This window comes from Emiliania huxleyi (assembly GCF_000372725.1).
Source record: "Emiliania huxleyi CCMP1516 unplaced genomic scaffold EMIHUscaffold_255, whole genome shotgun sequence".
Lineage (NCBI taxonomy): Eukaryota > Haptophyta > Isochrysidales > Noelaerhabdaceae > Emiliania > Emiliania huxleyi.
The window spans coordinates 139,930-157,828 of record NW_005200128.1 but is presented as its reverse complement, the minus strand read 5'-3'; the positions used below and the strand labels follow the sequence as shown (position 1 = coordinate 157,828).

The 17,899-nt window shown below is 66.0% G+C and overlaps 5 protein-coding genes across 5 annotated transcripts in view; 3 read left to right on the top strand and 2 right to left on the bottom strand.

Moving 5' to 3' along the window:
* EMIHUDRAFT_115547 (hypothetical protein) overlaps positions 1 to 1,074 on the bottom strand; it is a gene marked incomplete at both ends in the record, with an annotated part of 2,051 nt that extends 977 nt beyond the window's left edge. Inside the window, 3 exons of the mRNA XM_005777809.1 lie at positions 329 to 520; positions 609 to 704; positions 754 to 1,074. Of these exons, the coding sequence (XP_005777866.1) occupies positions 329 to 520; positions 609 to 704; positions 754 to 1,074 (609 nt within the window). The remainder of the gene's footprint in view (positions 1 to 328; positions 521 to 608; positions 705 to 753) is intronic.
* A 2,051-nt stretch (positions 1,075 to 3,125) lies between these two features.
* Positions 3,126 to 4,587, top strand: EMIHUDRAFT_237754 (hypothetical protein; the record flags this gene model as incomplete). Its single annotated transcript, XM_005777808.1, has 2 exons — positions 3,126 to 3,191; positions 4,009 to 4,587. The coding sequence occupies 2 exons, from the start codon at positions 3,126 to 3,128 to the stop codon at positions 4,585 to 4,587; spliced, it is 645 nt and encodes a 214-aa protein (XP_005777865.1).
* Positions 4,588 to 6,981: 2,394 nt separating this feature from the next.
* EMIHUDRAFT_115545 (hypothetical protein) lies at positions 6,982 to 9,518 on the bottom strand (the record flags this gene model as incomplete). Its single annotated transcript, XM_005777807.1, has 5 exons — positions 6,982 to 7,390; positions 7,446 to 7,840; positions 8,165 to 8,577; positions 8,676 to 8,717; positions 8,861 to 9,518. 5 exons carry the CDS (start codon positions 9,516 to 9,518, stop codon positions 6,982 to 6,984), a joined length of 1,917 nt encoding a protein of 638 aa, XP_005777864.1.
* A 1,147-nt stretch (positions 9,519 to 10,665) lies between these two features.
* Positions 10,666 to 14,533, top strand: EMIHUDRAFT_469182 (putative aminotransferase; the record flags this gene model as incomplete). Its single annotated transcript, XM_005777806.1, has 5 exons — positions 10,666 to 11,602; positions 11,721 to 11,821; positions 11,860 to 12,141; positions 13,270 to 13,766; positions 14,183 to 14,533. The coding sequence occupies 5 exons, from the start codon at positions 10,666 to 10,668 to the stop codon at positions 14,418 to 14,420; spliced, it is 2,055 nt and encodes a 684-aa protein (XP_005777863.1). The 3' UTR covers positions 14,421 to 14,533.
* A 2,959-nt stretch (positions 14,534 to 17,492) lies between these two features.
* EMIHUDRAFT_469181 (hypothetical protein) overlaps positions 17,493 to 17,899 on the top strand; it is a 4,029-nt gene continuing 3,622 nt past the window's right edge. The window contains exon 1 of the mRNA XM_005777805.1: positions 17,493 to 17,848. Coding sequence (XP_005777862.1) covers positions 17,526 to 17,848 — 323 coding nt within the window. The 5' untranslated portion in view covers positions 17,493 to 17,525. The remainder of the gene's footprint in view (positions 17,849 to 17,899) is intronic.

The window sequence follows — 17,899 nt, the reverse complement described above, 5'->3', positions numbered from 1 at the left end:
CGGGAAGCGCTTCAGGTGGAAGGGAGGCACCTGGCGGGGGGGCGGGGGGGCGGGGGGGCGGGGTGGCGGGGAGTGGGGTCTGGGCTCCTGCTTGAGGCGCGCGAGGCGCGAGGTGTGAGGCGCGAGGCGCGAGGCGCGAGGCGCGAGGCGTGGTGTGTGTGTGTGTGTGTGTGTGTGTGTGTGTGTGTGTGTGTGTGTGTGTGTGTGTGTGTGTGTGGAGTGAGTGAGTGTGTGTGTGTGTGCGTCGGGTGGCAGTGCGTGTGCGGTGCTGCTTTGATCTCTCTCGGGTGGCCACGGTGCACGCGTGTGTGTGGGGGGGGGGATTCACCGAGTAGAGGGCCCCGATGGCGAGTCCGAACGAGTAGAGCTGAAAGATGAGCCCGCCGAAGAGGCTGCGGACCAGACCCATCCCGCCGCAGAGCGAGGCGCACACGACCGCCCACGCAGCCGCGGGCGACATGGCACCGGCGGCGATAGGCAGAAACGGCTTGTTCACCTGGTCGATCTCGACATCGTAGATCTGCGGCCCGGGCGGCGTGGTGGGCGGACTGGCGGGCAAGGCGAGGCCATCCTCGGAGCGAGGAGCGGGTGAGGGCGGGTGCAGGCACCTGGTTGATGCCGACGATAAAGAGGTTTCCGAGGACGAGCGCGACAACGCCCAGCATGGCACGAGGAAGCTGCGGGACCGCGAGGTAAGGCAGTGGCTGTGTGAGACATAGCGGCTGCCGGTGGGCAGTGTGTGCGGCGGCGCACCAGCGCAGGCAACAGGGCGAGGCGCTCCGGCGACTCGATCAGCGCGCGACCGACGCCAGTGCCGCAGGCGAGTAGCGTCCCGCGAACCGTGTGCGGACGGCTAAAGGCGTACACCGCGCTCGCCGCGCCCGCGGCACGGCTCGCAAGAGTGGTGCCGCCGGATGGCTCGTCAGCAGATGCAATTGGCGAGGTGGCGCGGGCGTACGAGTGCTGGCCTAGGCGGTCTCTAGACACAGGCCCGTGGACGCGAAGCGTCCTGGAAGGCGCAGGCTGCAGCACCAGCAGCAAACCCAGCGCGAAGCGGCGAGGTGAAGACGACATTTCCGGAAACAGGCTGACTGTTTTTCTTGGGCGGCCAGCATGCTGAAATCTGGAAATGGACGGCCCCTGCGGTGCCCCTACCTACCTACCTACCTACCTACCTACCTACCTACCTACCTACCTACCTAGGGTGCGCAAATCGGATAGGGCGCCTCGTATGGCGAGCCGCTGGAATTAGCGCGCGGGCGGACCTCACACAGCTCACAGCTCACCACCCGGTTGCTTCCCCCAGGATGTTTTTCTATGAGGAGCAGGAGGTGGAGGCGAGGCGCTCGTGCTGCGCTGTGCAGCCCCGGGGCTGCACAAGCACGGGCGGGAGGGGCATCGCCTGCGGAGTCGTGCGTGCGCAGGGCTCCTCTTTGCTTTCTTCTACTCCCTACTATCATCTCTCGTTCCCCCGTCCTACCAGCAGCAGCTACCACACCACAACCAGAGAGAGAAGCCCTGCTACCCTTTACTAGAGCACCCACAGAAAGTGATGGTTCGTGATACTCTCCTTCAACCATATTTTCCCTGCGCGCCGCAGCCCTCCGCCGAGTGGAATGTCAGGGACGAACACCGCCGGACCCGCAAAACCATCCCCGCTCTCTCACTGCAAGGTGCTGCCTGGAGCAAAACGATGGCGCGGTGTATAGGCACGCCAGGACAATGCTGTGCGCGCGACGAGCGCAGCAGATGCCAGGCTGCAACGAGCTTGATGGTGCGTGCTCGATAGCCCAAAGTCGCGGTCCTCGGCTGCCCACGCCTCGGCTGCCCATGCCGCGGGTAATGGGGTGGGGCGGTGGCGGAGGGCGGTTAGCTCGAAGCCGCACAGCCGCAAAGGCCAGATTGTGGGCGCGGCTCACCAGCGCGACCACAGCAGCGAGAAAAGAGAGACTGCTGCCGCGCCACCGGCCACGTAAGTGGAAAGTCTGACTGCGCTTCTGCTCTCGGACTCCGGGACGTTGAACCAGTACGCTGCGGTGCGAACGCCACCGCAAAAGCCAATGGCGACGCCACACTGCCCCGAAAAGATCATGAGCTTGAGGATGGCACGAGGCGAAACGTTTTCCACATCGATGCCCCGCGATGATATCTCGAGCTCGAGCCCCATTCTGACGTCGGCAGGGCTTGGACAGAACAGGCGGCCGCCCTGGCGTGAACGAAAAAGAGTTTTTTTGCAGCGGCAGACAGAAAAAGAAATAGCGCAGGCATAGAAAACAGACGGAATCGAAACGCCAGCCAGGCGACAAAAACCACGGAAAAGCACTTCTTGATCTGATAACAACACACCCAACAAACCACGCGACCAGAGACAAACAAAACAAACAACACTAAGAGACAGACACGTACGTAGTCACGTCGAAACCACATGCATGAGGCAGGCAGGCAGGCAGGCAGGCAGGCATAACCGGCAGCAACAGCGGCGGCGGCCGAATGGCATCAACAGCAATTTTTGAAACACCTTCCCTGCCTCCGCGCAACTCGCAGCGCAGAAGCCGTCCGTCTGCCACCGAGTCGACTCACGTATGAGCGGGATGCCTTGCTTGAAGCCGGCGCACTTGATATTGCGGCCAATCATCCACGGTGTAAGGATTGTCGGTGGTGCAATCGGTGTGTGCACACTTGAGCACTTGAGCACTGGATAGGGTCGATTCCGCATTGTACGGGACCCCTCGATCGTCTCGCCCTCCCTCACTGGTGTGTTCATTGGGGGGGGGTCATAACAAACACGGTACAGGATCGAGGTGCACGCTGCTGGAGCAGTGTCGTCCCCCCTCTCCATCATCTCACTGTGAGACGTCGGCGGTGATGGCGGTGTGATCGATCGAGCTACAAGAGGAACTTGTTCAGCAGGATCCGGGAAGGTCTGGCGCACTACCTCACTGGGCCTGAGACCGCCGAGACAGTACCCGTCACCGTCTCGGGTTTGTGTGGAGTCGAACCACTCCGGGATGGCAAACTCATCGTCCTGAATTGTGCACAATTTAAGCGGGGGGCGCAGGGGCGGGGGGCGGTAAAGCGAAGGGGCAGGCGTCGCCGGGCTTCAGGGGCTTGCCATGTTCTAGGCCATGTTGCCAAACGCGAAGCAGCTCGCCTGTCTATCCGTCGGTGGCTCGTTCGCCTTCGTCGCGCTTGTGAGGGGAGTGGAAGGTCTATGTGGGTAGGCTCTGCGCGGTCTATGATCATAGGGCGAGAAGGAGGAACAGACGCGGCTTGCTTAGAGGGTCAAGAAGGTTTTCAAAGCCGAAAGAAAGAAAGAAAGAAAACAGACAAGCCAAGGGAGGGATGGGAGGACGGCACGCCGCCACCACACAGCTCACAGGGATTTTAAGGAGAGAGTGCGGTGCTAGCCTTCGCCCACCCTCGGGCGTCTACCTCTTCCTATCTCTGTTCGCAGTTTCTCGCCAATTCTCGCAGCGACCTTCATGCCACCTCTCGTTCTTCCCACTCTCGTCCTCGTTCTCTCTCCTGCTGTTCCTCATCCTCTGCGACTCATCGCTCTCCTCGGCCTCGTTCTGAGAGAGAGATTTTTAGCAATACCAAACAACTTTTGTTGTCGTTCTGAGACGCCGCTGCCGTCTGCCGATCCCTTGCTCTCGCTGCTTCTCTCGCCTCTCTGCGTAACTCCGCCCTGCTGTCGGCATATTTTGGCCCCTCGAGTTTATCGAGCTCTCCTCGCGCAAGGACCACATTTCTGAGCCTAAGAAAGAAAGAAAGAAAACAGCTAACCCAAGGGAGGGATGGGAGGACGGCACGCCGCCGAAGTCTGGCGCGATTTTTTGTTGGTCAAGCAGGTTCGCGTAAACAACCCTGGCATCTCCACCGTCACACATTCATTCATCGCCGAGTAGAATGCTGGCGCTCCTCCCGTCGCTCTACTCGTTTGCGGGGCCGGGCCCCTCCGTTGCCGCGAGAAGCGCGACGCTCTGCTCGCCATCGATCCCCGCCCAGATCCCGATTTCGCGGCTCGCCCGGACCATCGGCGCTCCCGTCATGAGCGTCGAGGACAAGGGCGTGATGCGGACCGAGGTGGAGTCCGGCGCTGACGCTGTCTTTGCGGTGATTGACAAAAACGGAGACGGCAGCGTGTCGCGTGCGGAGATGACTGAGCACCTCCTCAAGGCTGGCTACAACGAGGCGGCGGTCGAGGTCATCTTCGCCAAGCTCGACTCGGACGCGGACGGCGAGCTCTCAAAGGAGGAGCTGCGGGAGGGGTTCGCGAAATTCGCACCGCTTCGCGAGGCGCCGGGGCTCGGTGCGTTTAATGCCAAGTTCGTGGACGAGATCAACTCCGACGCTGACGCCCTCTTTGCTGCCGTCGATGCGGACGGAGGCGGGAGCATCTCAAAGGAGGAGCTGCGCGAGCACCTGAAGAGGGAGACGGACTACTCCTTCAAGGCCATCTCCGCCATCTTCCGCCTCCTCGACGCCAACGGCGATGGCGCCGTCGAGCGGCACGAACTGCGCGAAGCCTTTGTCAAGCACTCCCCCCTGCGGCTCGCTCTGGGGCAGGGCCCAAACTTCAAATGAGGCGGCCGGACCGGGCGGCCAGGGCGGGTACCCCCCCCCCCCCCCCCACACACACCTCCTCTCCCGTCTCACACGCCGCGTCGTGGGCGGGTGTGTTGCGCGCAGGGAGGGTCGGGTGGTTCGCGTGTGGAGGCGTGCGAGAGGGGCGAAGTCGGGATGGGTGGGCCTAGGGTGTGGATGCATGTCACAGCGCGCACACATGCACATGCACAACATGTGCATGTGCATGCACATGCAATAGGTAGATATTTGCGGCTTGCGCACGTGCGTGTACGAAAAAAAGGTAATATATCTTTACTTCCACAACCCTAAAGTCCCTTGAAACAAACCTGTTCCCGGGCATTAACACATATAACAGTATATTCCGCGGAGGAGTGTCTCAGTGTGGACGGTACGACGGACGGAAACACCACCCCCCTTTTTATGCCTGGCCCTGGGCATAGTCTCTCTGGGGGTGAGCTGGGTCGGCCACCTCCGGGTCTGCAACTCGCACGGCGGGTCCGCATCCGGGCGAGCATGTCCGAGGCCCGCGTGCACCGCGGTTGTCCTTTCGCTGGGCGCGACCGCCATGGAGATCCGCTGCCCACAGATCAGTGCTTTTGTCGACTATTGCTCGCTCTCTGTGCACTCGCAACGCCAGAGGCCGTGCTTGGAGAATGCGTCGCAATGCTGCTGCGCCTGTGGTTTGAGCCGCGGCGCAAGCTTCATCGGTGAGCTGCGGCGGCGCGCCGGCCGCTTCATGCATAGCTCTCCGGCGAGCGCGGCCGCGAACGCGTTTTCCGTCCGCCGTTTCATCGAGTTTGCCCGAGTGGTAAAATGCAATCGAAGTTGCCCGAGTGGTAAAGTGCAACTTTGGCATTTGGTAAAAGTTGCCCGAGTGGTCTGTGGGGAAAAAACCAAAGCGGAAGGGTGGCCCCGAGAGCTAAAGGTCAACATCCCCTCCGGCTACGACAATGTGAGCCTGATCTGGTCCTCACGGGGTTGACCCGTCTCCTCCAGATCGAGACGGACTTCATGAACGGCCGAGCAATATTTCTTCATTACTATTAGAAATTGAGGCTTTTTGCAGGGGGGAGCCCCCCCCCCCCCCCCCCTCCTCCCCCGCGCCCACTCCCTGCCCTCTCCCGCCACACACTCCGTCAGAGCCCCCTCCGCTCTTGCACAACAGGAATTTTGACAATTAACCAGATGGAAGCAGGAAGCTTCCAACTTCCATCCCGATCGGTGGTTCGACTCCACGACGGTCGTAGGTGATGGGTCATAGGGCCTTGAGGTCTGAAGCTCACCCATTGAGGAAGTGAGGAACTGCTCGACCCACCCTGATCATGCTGAAGCCTGAACGAGCTCCTCTTGTAGCTCGATCGGTCACACCGCCATCGCCGTCGGGGAGAGGGGGGACGACACTGCTTCTCTGCACACTGCAGCGTGCACCTCGATCCTGCACCGTGCGGTTTGCTATGACCCCCCCCAATGAACACACCAGTGAGGGTATGGGCGAGACGATCGAGGGGTCCCGTACCATGGCGGAATCGAGACACCCTAAAGTATCCAGTGCTCACGGGGGCACAGAGCTCCACCACGCACCAGCACCCACACCGGACCAGAGAGAGTCAGACCACAGGGGAGACCTCCAGCTCCACGCTCCAGACGCAGCGAGACCACACACCCGCGGCGTGTTGCTCTTCAATATAGAGGGAGCGGACCGTGAGTTGAGGAAATCGGAGGACGCGACCCACTTCGCCACAGACGGTCCCGCGCCTCGCCACTATGACGGGCACACGCCCCGCACCGTCCGCTGTGTGCCCGTCTTTGTCCGGAGTGAAAAGTCCAACGCGCTCGTCGGTGGCGGCTTCCTCCAACCTGCGCCGCGCTCGGCGAACCTCGACAGCGCCCACGGTGGCATGCAGCTCTTTGCGACAGAAGCCTGGAGAGCAGCTCCTCTGCTGCTCACACACTCTGCACAGTTGGCACAGCCTACTGTGCGGCTGTCACAGCTGTGACAGCGATGGGCTCGCCCTCACTGGCCCTCAGTCACTTGTGCTGCGGCTTGTGTGAGCGACACTGCTCGGCGACTGCCGGCACACTGTGAGACCGTGGGTGTGAGGTAAAACCACGCTACCAGCGCTTGGTCACATCGGCCCTGAGGTCAGATCCTTCTACTCTGTTGATGACAACACTTGTCTACTCGCTGGAGCCGAGCAGGAGGGCCCGGCGCACAACCCCTGGTCAACTCAGGGTCCACACCCCGTAAAGAGTGGGCCGCCGGGCGCGCGCTCGCTCCCGCTCGACGCGACAACGCCGTGTGAACCGTTCACACATCACAGACAAACCTCTGTCTACTACCGCCTAGTCTCTCTACCCCAGTACACACGTGCGCACGGCCCACGGCGCGTCTCAACAATCGCTTTCCTCACGCTCCTCTCCGCCGCCATTGGCGCCCGCCAGGCCCTCCTCAAGTGCGCCTCCTCGCTCGGGCTCCTCCCAACCTCCCGACCCCTGCTCCCAGAGCACCTCGGCGCGATCCTCCCAGGGAGCGCCGCACGCCGCGCTGCCAAAGGGAGCCCTGCGTAGCAGCAGCGCCGCCGCCGCCCCGCCGCCGCCGCCGCCGTCGACGACGCTGGCCGTCGGCCTGCCCGGCGCACGCGCGAGCGGCGACTGGCGCAACGCGAGCAGCGCCTCGACCGAGTAGCGGACCTTGCCGCGTGCGCGGTGTGCCGCCCTCGCGCTCCGCTCGGCCTCGGTCTGCACGGCGCGCAAACGTGCCGTCGCCGCCGCGGCGCGCCGGGCCCGCTCGGCCGCGCGCCTGCGGACGAGTCGCGGACGTGTCGCGGGACGTGTCGCGGACACGCCGCCCGCACTCGGCCGCGCGCCGGGCGATGCCGAGAGACGCCTCCGCCTCGTCGGGCGGCACGCTCGAGCCGCGCAGCTCGAGCGTCTGCAGCGGCAGGGCGCGCAGCGCGGCGAGGGCGTGCGCCGTGACGAGGGGCAGCCGCTCGAGGGCGAGCGAGCGGAGCGTGCGGCGAAGGGCGGCGAGAGGCAGCACGGCGGCGTCGGAGAGGAGCGGGTTGCCGCTCAGGTCGAGGGCCTCGAGGCGAGGGCAGAGGTGGCTGATCGGGCGGGCGTCGGCGTCGGTGAGGCGACAATCAGCGAGCAGCAGCAGACGGAGCGCCGGGAGGCGGACGGGCGGCGAAGCGGGCGGCCCGGGGGGGAGGAGGTGCGAGAACGGCGTCTCCCCACCGCTCAGGTCGAGCACCTCGAGGGAGGAGGAGGGGACTCGTGAGTGACGAGCCCCCGAGCCGAGTGGGCAGGCCGAGGGTGAGTGTGAGTGTGAGGGTGAGGGTGAGTGTGAGTGTGAGTGTGAGGGGGTGAGGGTGAGTGTGTGAGGGTGAGTGTGTGAGGGTGAGTGTGAGGGTGAGGGTGAGGGTGAGGGTGAGTGTGTGAGGGTGAGTGTGTGAGGGTGAGTGTGAGGGTGAGGGTGAGGGTGAGGGTGAGTGTGAGTGTGAGTGTGAGTGTGAGTGTGAGTGTGAGGGTGAGGGTGAGGGTGAGTGTGTGAGGGTGAGTGTGTGAGGGTGAGCACCTCGAGGGAGAGGGGCGCGGACGGCCACAAGGGCGGGCCCAGCGAAGGGCAGCCTGACAGGCGCAGCTCGCGCAGCGGCGCCGGCGACTGCGCGACCGGCGGCGCGCCGCCAGGAGGGCGGTGTTGCGGCGGCCGGCAGGCGCACTCGAGCCGGTCGAGCAGGAGCCGCTCGAGCCGCCTGGCGGCGCAGAGGGCCACGCGCAAGGCGGCAGCCGCCTCGACGCAGCAGCACGAGAGGTCGAGCGACGTGAGGCCGGGCGGCGAGGCGGCGGCGGCGAGGTCGGCGGCGGAGAGGGAGGTGCCGCTCAGCGTGAGCGAGGTGAGGCTTTCGCTGCTCGCGAGCGAGGTGCAGCGGGCCAAGTCGCCGGGGAGGAGGGCGGCGTGCGCGAGAGAGAGGTCGGCGAGGCGGGACGCTGCGGCGGCGGGGGTGGGGAGTGCTGCGGCGGCGGAGGCGCCACGGGAGGGAGGGCGAGAGGGTGGATTGAGGGGCGGAGGGCGCGAGGCGCAGCACCGAGGCCGAGCGAGACGCACTGCAGCCCGAGGGCGGTGGCGCCTGAGGGACATGTCCCGGACGCGTCATGGACGTCAAAAGCCGCGAGAGCTGCGGGCTCCAAGGGTCGCCCGTCCACCCGAGGTCGAGCACCGACAGGCAGGAGCTGTCCATCAGCGACAGGGCCGCGTCGTCGCCGCTGACACTGCCCCACACCCGCAGCAGCCGCAGCGGCGCCGAGCAGAGCGGCGGCACCGCCGCGCTCGCCAGCAGGTTGCCGCCAAGGTCGAGCGCAGTCAGCCCGGCGAGCCGGTCGACCATGGTGCGCACTGCTGCCGCGTCGAGCGCTATCTTGCAGTTTGGAAGCTGCAGCGAGACGAGCTGCAGACATCCTCCGCACAGCACGCCGAACCCCGCGGCGCCGAGACCGTGGCAGTCGGCGATCCGGAGGTGCGTGAGGGCACGGAGGCCGGCAGCGAGGTGGGCGGCGCCGTGTGCGGTGAGGCGGGCTCCGGGCAGGTCCAGGGACGAGAGGGAGGGCAGAGCAGAGCAGCCGCCGACCTCGACGGCCCAGTCGTCATCGGCGGCGGAGACGGCCAAGCGCTCAACGTGGCGGCTCCCGTACCAGAGGCGCAGGAGCGGCAGCGGCGGCGACGGGAGCACGGGCTGCGGAGCGGCCTGCGAGAGCTCCGCAGCGACCGCCTTGAACAGCCGCGCCGAGAGCGGAGACGGCACGAGGGCGAGAGAGCCCACGCCGAGCAGCGAGGCCGGGCTCCGCGACGCATCGGAGATTGCCTCGGCGAGCGCAGCACTCGCCATGCCAAACAGCGAGTGCGCATCCGAAGAGCGCGATGGCGCCCTCATCCGCAGTCAGCGTCACTGCTGGCGCCGATCCCTCCTCGGACAGATCGTGCGGCCCTCCGCCTCCTCTGCCGGCGCCAGCGCGTAAAATTCTTTTTTTGGCATTAGAGGCAAAGCCACAGGTGCGCCCTCGGGCTTGCCCGCCTCTGGCTCGGCGACGGTGCAGCTCTCACGCCTTCTCGACCACGGGATCGAACGCCGATTATTTCTATTTTTCTTTTTACAATTCTTCACCTTCCAAGAAATCACGACTCTCACAGTGATCTCTCTCACCTTCCACCTAACCTAACGAAGTTGTCCGTAGGCGATGAGCTGCGCTGCTCCGCGCTCCGCCGCGGCTACTCCGCGCATCGCCGCGGCTTCTCAGAGGCACCACCGCGCCTACGCCGCCCCTCCCCACCGGTCCGCACCTTCTCTGCGGTGCCGGTGGGTCGGCCGTTTGAGCTGTCCCACCGCTCCCTGGCTTGGGTGGGCGTGGCGTGGCGTGGCGTGGCGTGACATGGCGCCTCGCTGTGTCTGGCTACCTGTAGCAGGGTTTCTTCTTCCTGGTACAGTCTGTTGCGGGCATTAAGAAAACAGGATCACGCGGCACCGTTTCTAAGCCTTTCCACACACACCCCACACACCCACGCCGTGGTTTCTTAGCTTCGGCCGGCACCCCAGGTGAGACGGGATCTAGGAGTTTTTAGGTAAATGACAATAAGGAAGCGCTGCCGCTGGACCGATGCGCCAGTCAGCAGTCTGAGCCCTGGCCTCGAGCTCGACACCTGCCAAATTCGCTCGCTCGGTGAGCCTCGGTCGGGGGTCGGCGAGACCCAGACTACCCTACCTGCCTACACCTGCCTACACCCTCGTTCATTTTTGCCCGGCCTTTGTAAAAAGAATAGACCGGCGGAATCGACCCTTCCAGTCCTCATACCTCAAGTGCTCTACCGCCGGAGACTAAGAAAAACACGAAAAGAATTTAAACAAAACAACTCTCTCTCACGAAAAGAATTCAGCGAGTAGACGAGCGATGCGGATAAGACAGTAGACAGGGGCGAAAGTGAACGGGTTCCTCCGCCAGAGAGGACAGGGTTTGCGATGAGGAGCGACTCCGAGGCGACGCCCAATTGAAAATTTTCTTTTGTCACGGCTCTCCGCGAACTCGATGGTTATTGACTTGCGGAAGGGGCACCCACACGTGAGGAATCTGCCGCACGCGCCGCTCGCCCGCGCCGCCCGCCGCGCCGCCGCCCGGCTCGAGAAGGGCGACCCTGCTTCGGCAGAGGCCGCCTTTCCACTCAACTACTGCTCGGACGTGCTCGGCACGCGCCACTTTTGCGACAGCCTGGCGAAGTACCTCGGGCGTGCCTACGGTGGGCCCGTCTCTCCGAGCTGGCTGATGACGACCGGCGGCGTCTCGCACGGCCTCGATCTTGCGACCGCGGCCCTCAGCCGGCCGGGCGACACGGTGCTCTGCGAGTCGCCGACGTACTTCCTCGTGCACCAGATCTTTGCCGACCACGGCCTCCGCATCGAGAGCCTGCCGACCGACGCAGACGGCCTCGACACATGCGCCCTCGAGGCTCGCTGCGAGGACAGCGGCAAGCCACCGCCGCGCCTGCTCTACCTCGTCCCTTCGCACGGAAACCCGAGCGGGGCGACGCTGCCAGAGGCGCGGCGCAGCCGGCTGGTGGAGCTCGCGCGGAAGCACGGCTTCTACGTCCTGGCCGACGAGGTGTACCAGCTGCTCGACTGGAGTCCCTCCGGCCCGCCTCCGCGCCTGCTCTGCTACGATGACCCGTACCGCGCGATGAAGCAATCCACCCTCCCCACAAGCGGCGGCAGCGGCGGCGACGGCGGCGACGGCGGCGGCGGCGGCGGCGGCGGCGGCGGCGACAATGACGACGACGACGACGATGCGTATCGCGAGGCTGCGCCGCCGCCGGCGCCTCCCAGCGGCGGCGAGGAGGAGGAGGAAGAGGAGGAGGGGGGGGGGGGGCGTGTCCTCAGCGTGAGCAGTCTGACCAAGATCGCCGCGCCGGGCCCGCGGCTCGGCTGGGAAGAGGCACGGCAAGGACATGTGCACGACGTGTCCGGGACCTGTCCAACTAGGCCTGCGGCTAGGCTGGGTGGAGGCGCCGCCCGCGCTGCTGCGGCGGATCGCGTCGCGCGGCTACCTCTCCTCGGGCGGCGGCGTCGCCCCCTTTGTCTCGGAGGTAGCCTGCGAGCTGCTCGAGGCGGAGCAGGACGAAGTGGTGGCGGGGCTGGCGGAGACGTACCGCGGCTCGGCCCGGGCGCCAGGAGAGCTGTCCGCCGGGCGAGTGCCGCCAGCGTGACCCGTCCGCGGCACGCGCCCTAGGCGCGCGCCCTCTGCGCCGCCCTCCGCGCCGAGCCTGGCCTCTTCCGAGTGGAGACCGAGCCGCTGGGAGGCTTCTTCTGCTGGGTTCGGCTGCCGGAAGGCGTCGACGCGACGGAGCTGCTCCCCGTCGCAGAGAGGCACGGCGTGCTCTTCCTGCCCGGGGCGCGGTGCGCACCCGGCGCTGCGGAGCCCTTCCGGCATCATGTGCGCCTCTGCTTCGCCTTCGAGACAGAGGCGGCGATGGGCGAGGGCGTGCGAAGGCTGGCGGCGGCGGTGCGGGAGGTGCAGCGGCGGGCAGCCTGACTGCGCGCGCGTTTCTCCGCGCCAGAAACGCGCGCAGGCGGCCGCACCTACACGCTAAGGGCCGCATCCCAGCACCACACCCAATCTGCACCGCCGGTTCCCCCATGGTGCTTTGGCGCTCGATTTTAGTTATTGTTTCCCGACCCCCACACCCCGCCCTCTCGATCACAATTCCACGCACTTGGAGCACTTGGAGTGCAGTTTGTAACCGCACACCCAGGCGCCAGGGGGGGCCGGGGAGCTAAGAGAAGCGCACCCCCAGCGGGCCGGATGATTTTGGCATCGGGTTACGGGCTAGAGAGCCCTAGCCCTGGGGGGTGCGCGGTCGCAGGGCCATAACACGGGTCTCCGAGGGTTGGTTCTGCGCTTTGGGTTTCCCCTAGCTGCGGAACGCACCCTCTACTCGGAGCTAAAGAATACTCTTACTCTCCGAGGGTTAGTCTGCAAGCGTGTGTATCGCGCGCCCTTCCCTGCGGGGGAGGGCGCGGAAAAGAGGAACCTCTTACTCTGCTGGAGGAATGGTTGGGCAAGTTGTCGGGGACACGATCCCGGCGTGAACACGCCGATCTGGTAAAATCCCGAGTGCCTACCGCACGCGCCACGTCGCGGCGCGTGCGGTAGGCTTTGTTTGAAGTAAAAAGTCGAATCAGAGCGCCGTCGGCGTTGTCCCCCGATTTTGTCCCACGGACCGCCCGTCCGGCACCGCTCCGGGACGCACGCCGGCGAAGCACCATCAAGCTGCTGTACGGCCCCGGCATCGCCTTCCCAGGCTTAGCTAGACTGAGAGATATTGTGAACATGGTCAGTCTCTACAATATATACACTGACACTGAACCTCCCAGAGCTCGTCCCGGTCCGTCACGGCCATCCTCGGCCTCCGGAGGGCCCCCGGCCGCGGCGCGGTGTGGCGGCGTCACAAATCCGACCACAGAGCACCGGGACGCGGTCGGGCGATCTGAGGCCCAACTAGGCGTATGCATTGCCCATTCAGGGCTATCACCTGGACCCATCAACAGGCGCCTGTGGCGCCGTGGTCACGAGGTGTTGTTCACACCTGCCCAACCATTCATGCAGCACAGAGCGCGCTCGCCGTTCTCGGGCCGCTAGATGGACGAAGAGAGTTTCCGTGACGACGAGAGCATTCGTGACGACGACGCCTCCCTCGCAGCGGATGACGACGAGGGCTCCGAGGCGGTGGCGGACGAGGCGTCGGAGGTCGGCGGCTCTGCCTTTAGCGACGAGGAGAGCGAGGAGCCGCAGAGCGGCGGCGGGGACGAGGGCGCGGCCGAGGGCCTGGCGCCGGTGGACATCACCGGCGTGAAGCTCAAGCTGATTGGCGTGACGCGGCCCGGCGAGGAGCCTATTCTCGACGGTGCGTGGGCGGCGGCCGAGGCGGTGCGCCAGGAGGGCGAGCGGAAGCGGGCCGAGGCGGCGGCGCAGGCAAAGGCAGCGGCCGAGGCGAAGGCGGCCGCCGAGAGGGAGCAGCGCCGCGCGGAGCTGGGCGAGGCCGCCGAGTACAACCCCGTCAAGCCAAAGGCGGAGCGCGCCATCCCGCCAAAGCAATTTTGGGCGACCGTCGATGAGCTGCTCGCGCGCCCGCCCACGTCCGCCGCGGTGGGCCCGCCGCCGCTGCCGCCGCCGCCGGCGCGCTGCCCCCTGGTAGATCGCCTGATCGCCGCACTCCTGCCCGGCGGCGTCCACGGCGGCGCGGGCGGCGCGGCGGCCGCCGCCGTGTGTGGGGCGGACGCGGCAACGCTGGAGCGGACGGAGCGGCGGCTACGTAGCTCGCTGCACGAGCTCGGCCTACTTCCTGCCCGCGAATCGCTCCCCCCACAGCTGAGGCACGCGCGAGCCCGGCCCGCCCCCCCAAATAACGCTGCAGCGCCGCGCTTCGCTCCGGTGGCGATCCCAGAGACATAAGCAGCGAGACCCGCTTGCCGCCGGTTCCGCACGACGCGCAGCCGCACCCCGCGCCCGCTCGACGCCAGCACCGCCTCGCCAACCCCCGCCCACCGCGCAGGCCCGACCCAGTGGGGTGCGAGCTCCGCTCCCTCGCTCGCTCGCTGCACACGCTCACCTGCGAGAACGCGTCCCGCGTCAGCGCGCTGCGGCTGCACGCGCAGGCGGCGGCGGCGGAGGAGCAGGGGCGACGCCTCGCGGCGGCGGCCGCCTCGCGCACGCGGCGGCGATACGCGAGGATCCGCAAGCAGCAGCGCTCCAAAAAGGGCGGCGGCCACGGCGCGCCCAAGCCGGGCTGAGCGCCTGAGCATGGGCGGCGGGACTTTGGATTCTTTGGATTCGACGGGGGTGCGGCTGCGGGTGTGGTCCCCGTCAGGGTCCGTCAGCGGTTCGGGAAACCCAAAAAAAACGGAAAGGAAAAACGGGTGCGGCGAAGCGTCAACCACACACGACAACACACATGTACATGTACCTGTGACATGATGTGTGTCCCTCGCACGACATTCTCGACAGCGGCGAGCGGGGCACCAGGCTCCAAGGGGGAGAGGAGAGAGTAAAGCCCCTAGCCGTACAGAGACTCTCTACTGTGTGGGTAGGCTAGAGATATTTTCACGTGATTTTTGAAACCCACGCGCCACGCCACGTCCCCATCCGGCACCAACTTGATTCGTAGCGTCCGGCCGGAGCCCGTAGCGCCCTGCACGGCGGGGCCTCGTGACCTACATCGATGTAGATAAAGAAACCACACACACACCACGAGAGATATGGGGCTGGATGAGCCTTCGGCCAGACGCGTAGATCGCGGCGTCTCACGGCCAGGCCGCGGGACGGGGAGAGAGGGGGGTCCGTAATTCCGTAATTCCGTAAATTTGTTACGAAAAGCCACCAGGATTCCCCCACCACACCCATCCACCAGGCAGATAGAGACACAGAGCACTCGCGACACGCTGAGAAGCCGGTAGCCGGAGGAGGCTGGCCTCTCCAACGCTCGCGCAACGCTGTCTGCACGCGCTTCAGCTCTTGGGCCCAGGCCACACACACATGGTGGGAGGGTCAACGACCATACGACTGTAAAGCTCCGGATCTGTTTCTTAGGCTGAACTCTACATTCGATGTTTCCCCTGCGAAAGTTTTCCACCGGGGGAGTTTGCGGGAGAGTTTGCGGAGCCCAGCGTCGACCGAACTACATTCGGAGTCCCTACCCTTTCGTTCGTTTACAACATTTTCCCAGCGGCCCGGATGGCAGAACTGGCCGTTGCCAGACTGAGGACTATTGTGCGCCTCGGCGAGGCGCTTCCGGTGGTATTTTTTTCGGGCGCAGTGGACTTCATCTTGCCGGTCAACTGCCGGCGGTCGACAACTGCCGTTCAGGCAGCGTCGGGTACCGCCGGCAAGATGAACTCACCTGAAGCTGAGGCGTTTGGAGCACTTGGAGCACTTGGAGTGCAGTCAGTAACCTCACATCCAGGGCCGGGGAGCTAAGAAGCGCACCCAGCGGGCCGGATGATTGGCATCGGGTTGCGGGCAAGAGAGGAGAGCCCTAGCCCCGGGGGTGCGCGTTCGCAGGGAAAGGGCCGTAAAGTAAACACGGGTCTCCGAGGGTTAGTTCCGTGTACCGGGTTTCCCCTTAACTGCAGAACGCCCCCTCTACTCGGAGCTAACGGACACACAACACTGTACTCCACGTACGTACACGGATACGCCTCATGTGCGCCCGCCCGACTCCGGTCCCAGAGTCCCTTCCTTCGCCTGTCGGCTCGTCCCGGGGCCCCTTGCTCGCCTTCCGGGCGTTACCAGACTGCCTCTGCAGTCGTTTCTGATGCCTCTTCCTCGGCTGTGGCCTCGACTCCGCTTCGCCTTCGACTGGTACCGCAGCCTCCGAGAGCGTCGACGGCCCGGCCGGGGTCTCCCCGGGCGAGGACGGCGGCATTGGGTCGTGTCGCCTCCCCTCCCAGGGAGGACGGGCCCGCTCTCCCTGGTCGACGAGTCGCGCCCGCACCCGTGGCCTCTCTATCGTCTTCGGCTCGCCCCCCCCTCCGCCGGCTCCCCGTCAGGCTCGGGGAGGCGTGGCCCTCCCTGTCGAAGATCACGGTGGTCCGGCTGCCACTGCGACGGGTCTCCCCTCGGAGAGCTCGTACGTCCCGATTCCACTCGCAGAGGCCGCGTAAGCTCACCTCTCGCCTCCTCCGACAACTGACCCCAAGCCCCCCCTGGGGCCCGCCGGCCTCGGCCTTCCGGCTCGTCGGCGGGCCCGTTATCGTATTGCGGCAACTCTCCTCCCCCAGCTCCTCCTCCCGGGTACTCCAGCCTCCGACGGGGCGGTTCCGGATCCCCCAGGTTATTCCGAGCGGGTCCATACGGCGGCGGCCCCGCCAGCGGCGGGGGTGGAGGCGGTGGCAGGGGTGGCGGGTACAGTGGCGGCCCTCGCGGCCCAAACGCCCGGTGTGGAGCCGCTGGGGCGGCCCCACGACCCTGCAGCCGTTCCAGTGGCGGGGGCGGAGGCGGTAGTGTGGGTGGTGGAAACAGTGGCGGTGCTGGCGGCCGCGCCGCTTGGTGCGGAACCTCAGGGGCGGCCCCTTGACTCAGCGGTCGCTCCAGCAGCGGGGGCGGAGGCGGCGGTGGTGGGGGCGGACATGGTGGCGGTGCCGGCAGCCGCAACGCCTGGAGCGGGGCCTCGGGGGCGGCCCCCTGCCCCTGCGGTCGCTCCAGCCTCGGTTCCACGCGTCGGCCGACTCCCCCACTCGTGGGGGGGGGCCTAGCTCTCGTCTCCCCTCGAGAAAGGGGGGGGTCAGTGCCCGGATTCGCCGACGGCTCCGCTCCTCCTTCCCGTCGCTCCGCACCGGGTCGTAGACTGCGCAGCAGCCGCGCCGCCTCCCCCCTCGCCCGGTCCCTCTCGATTCGGTCCCACACTGACCGGATATCAAAGGCTGAGTTGTGTTCGGATAGCGGGCCCGCCGATGCCACACGGCACACGCCTCTTCACACACACAGCAGGCGTACGCCTTCATTCATCGCCTGTCTCCCCGACAACGTCGGTCCCGGTGCAATGTCGTTGACGAGGTAGTCCTCCCCCTCCCACCGGAAAACCTGTCCAAGAAGGTCCGTCGAGCCAACCAGTCGTCTTGCCAGGCTCCGCACCTCCCGCGCCTGTACTGGTCTGAGGACGCCGGTGTGCCAGCCGCGAACGACAGGCCGATCGCCCTGAGTTCCGCCAGGACCGCCCTCTCGCCCGCCGCCGCGGCCACTCGATCCATCTCGGCCTCTCGGATCGCCTACCCGTTTTCTTCCTCTGTCTGCCGCCGGAGGTGCTGTGTTTCTTCTTTTTTCACGATTTTTGATCGTGCGCTTCGCCGCTCAGCCTCTCCCCGCCGCGCCTCGCACGTCGCGGCGAGCCCGACCAAAGCATGAGCAGCGCTGCGCTGCGCGACAAGATCAAGGGCCTGCTCGTGGAGGGCGAGGGCGAGCACACGTCCTCCTCCTCGTCCACCGCGGAGGGCGACGGCGACGACTCCTTGCGCCACACGCTCGGGCTGACGTCGACGCTCTTCACGCCGCAGTTTGCTGAGTCGTTCATTGCGCGCGTCGAGCGCGAGTGTGAAGGGCTTCCCGCGGAAGAGCGGCGCTCCAGGCTCACCGCAGCATACCGCAGTGTCACCGGCAGCCTCGGTTCCGGCGGCGACGGCGGCGGCGGCGGCGGCGGCGGCGCCAACTTCCGCGTCTGGCTCAAGTATGCGCGGCTCGAGGCGGAGAGCTCGGCCGAGGCGGCTCGCGCCATCTT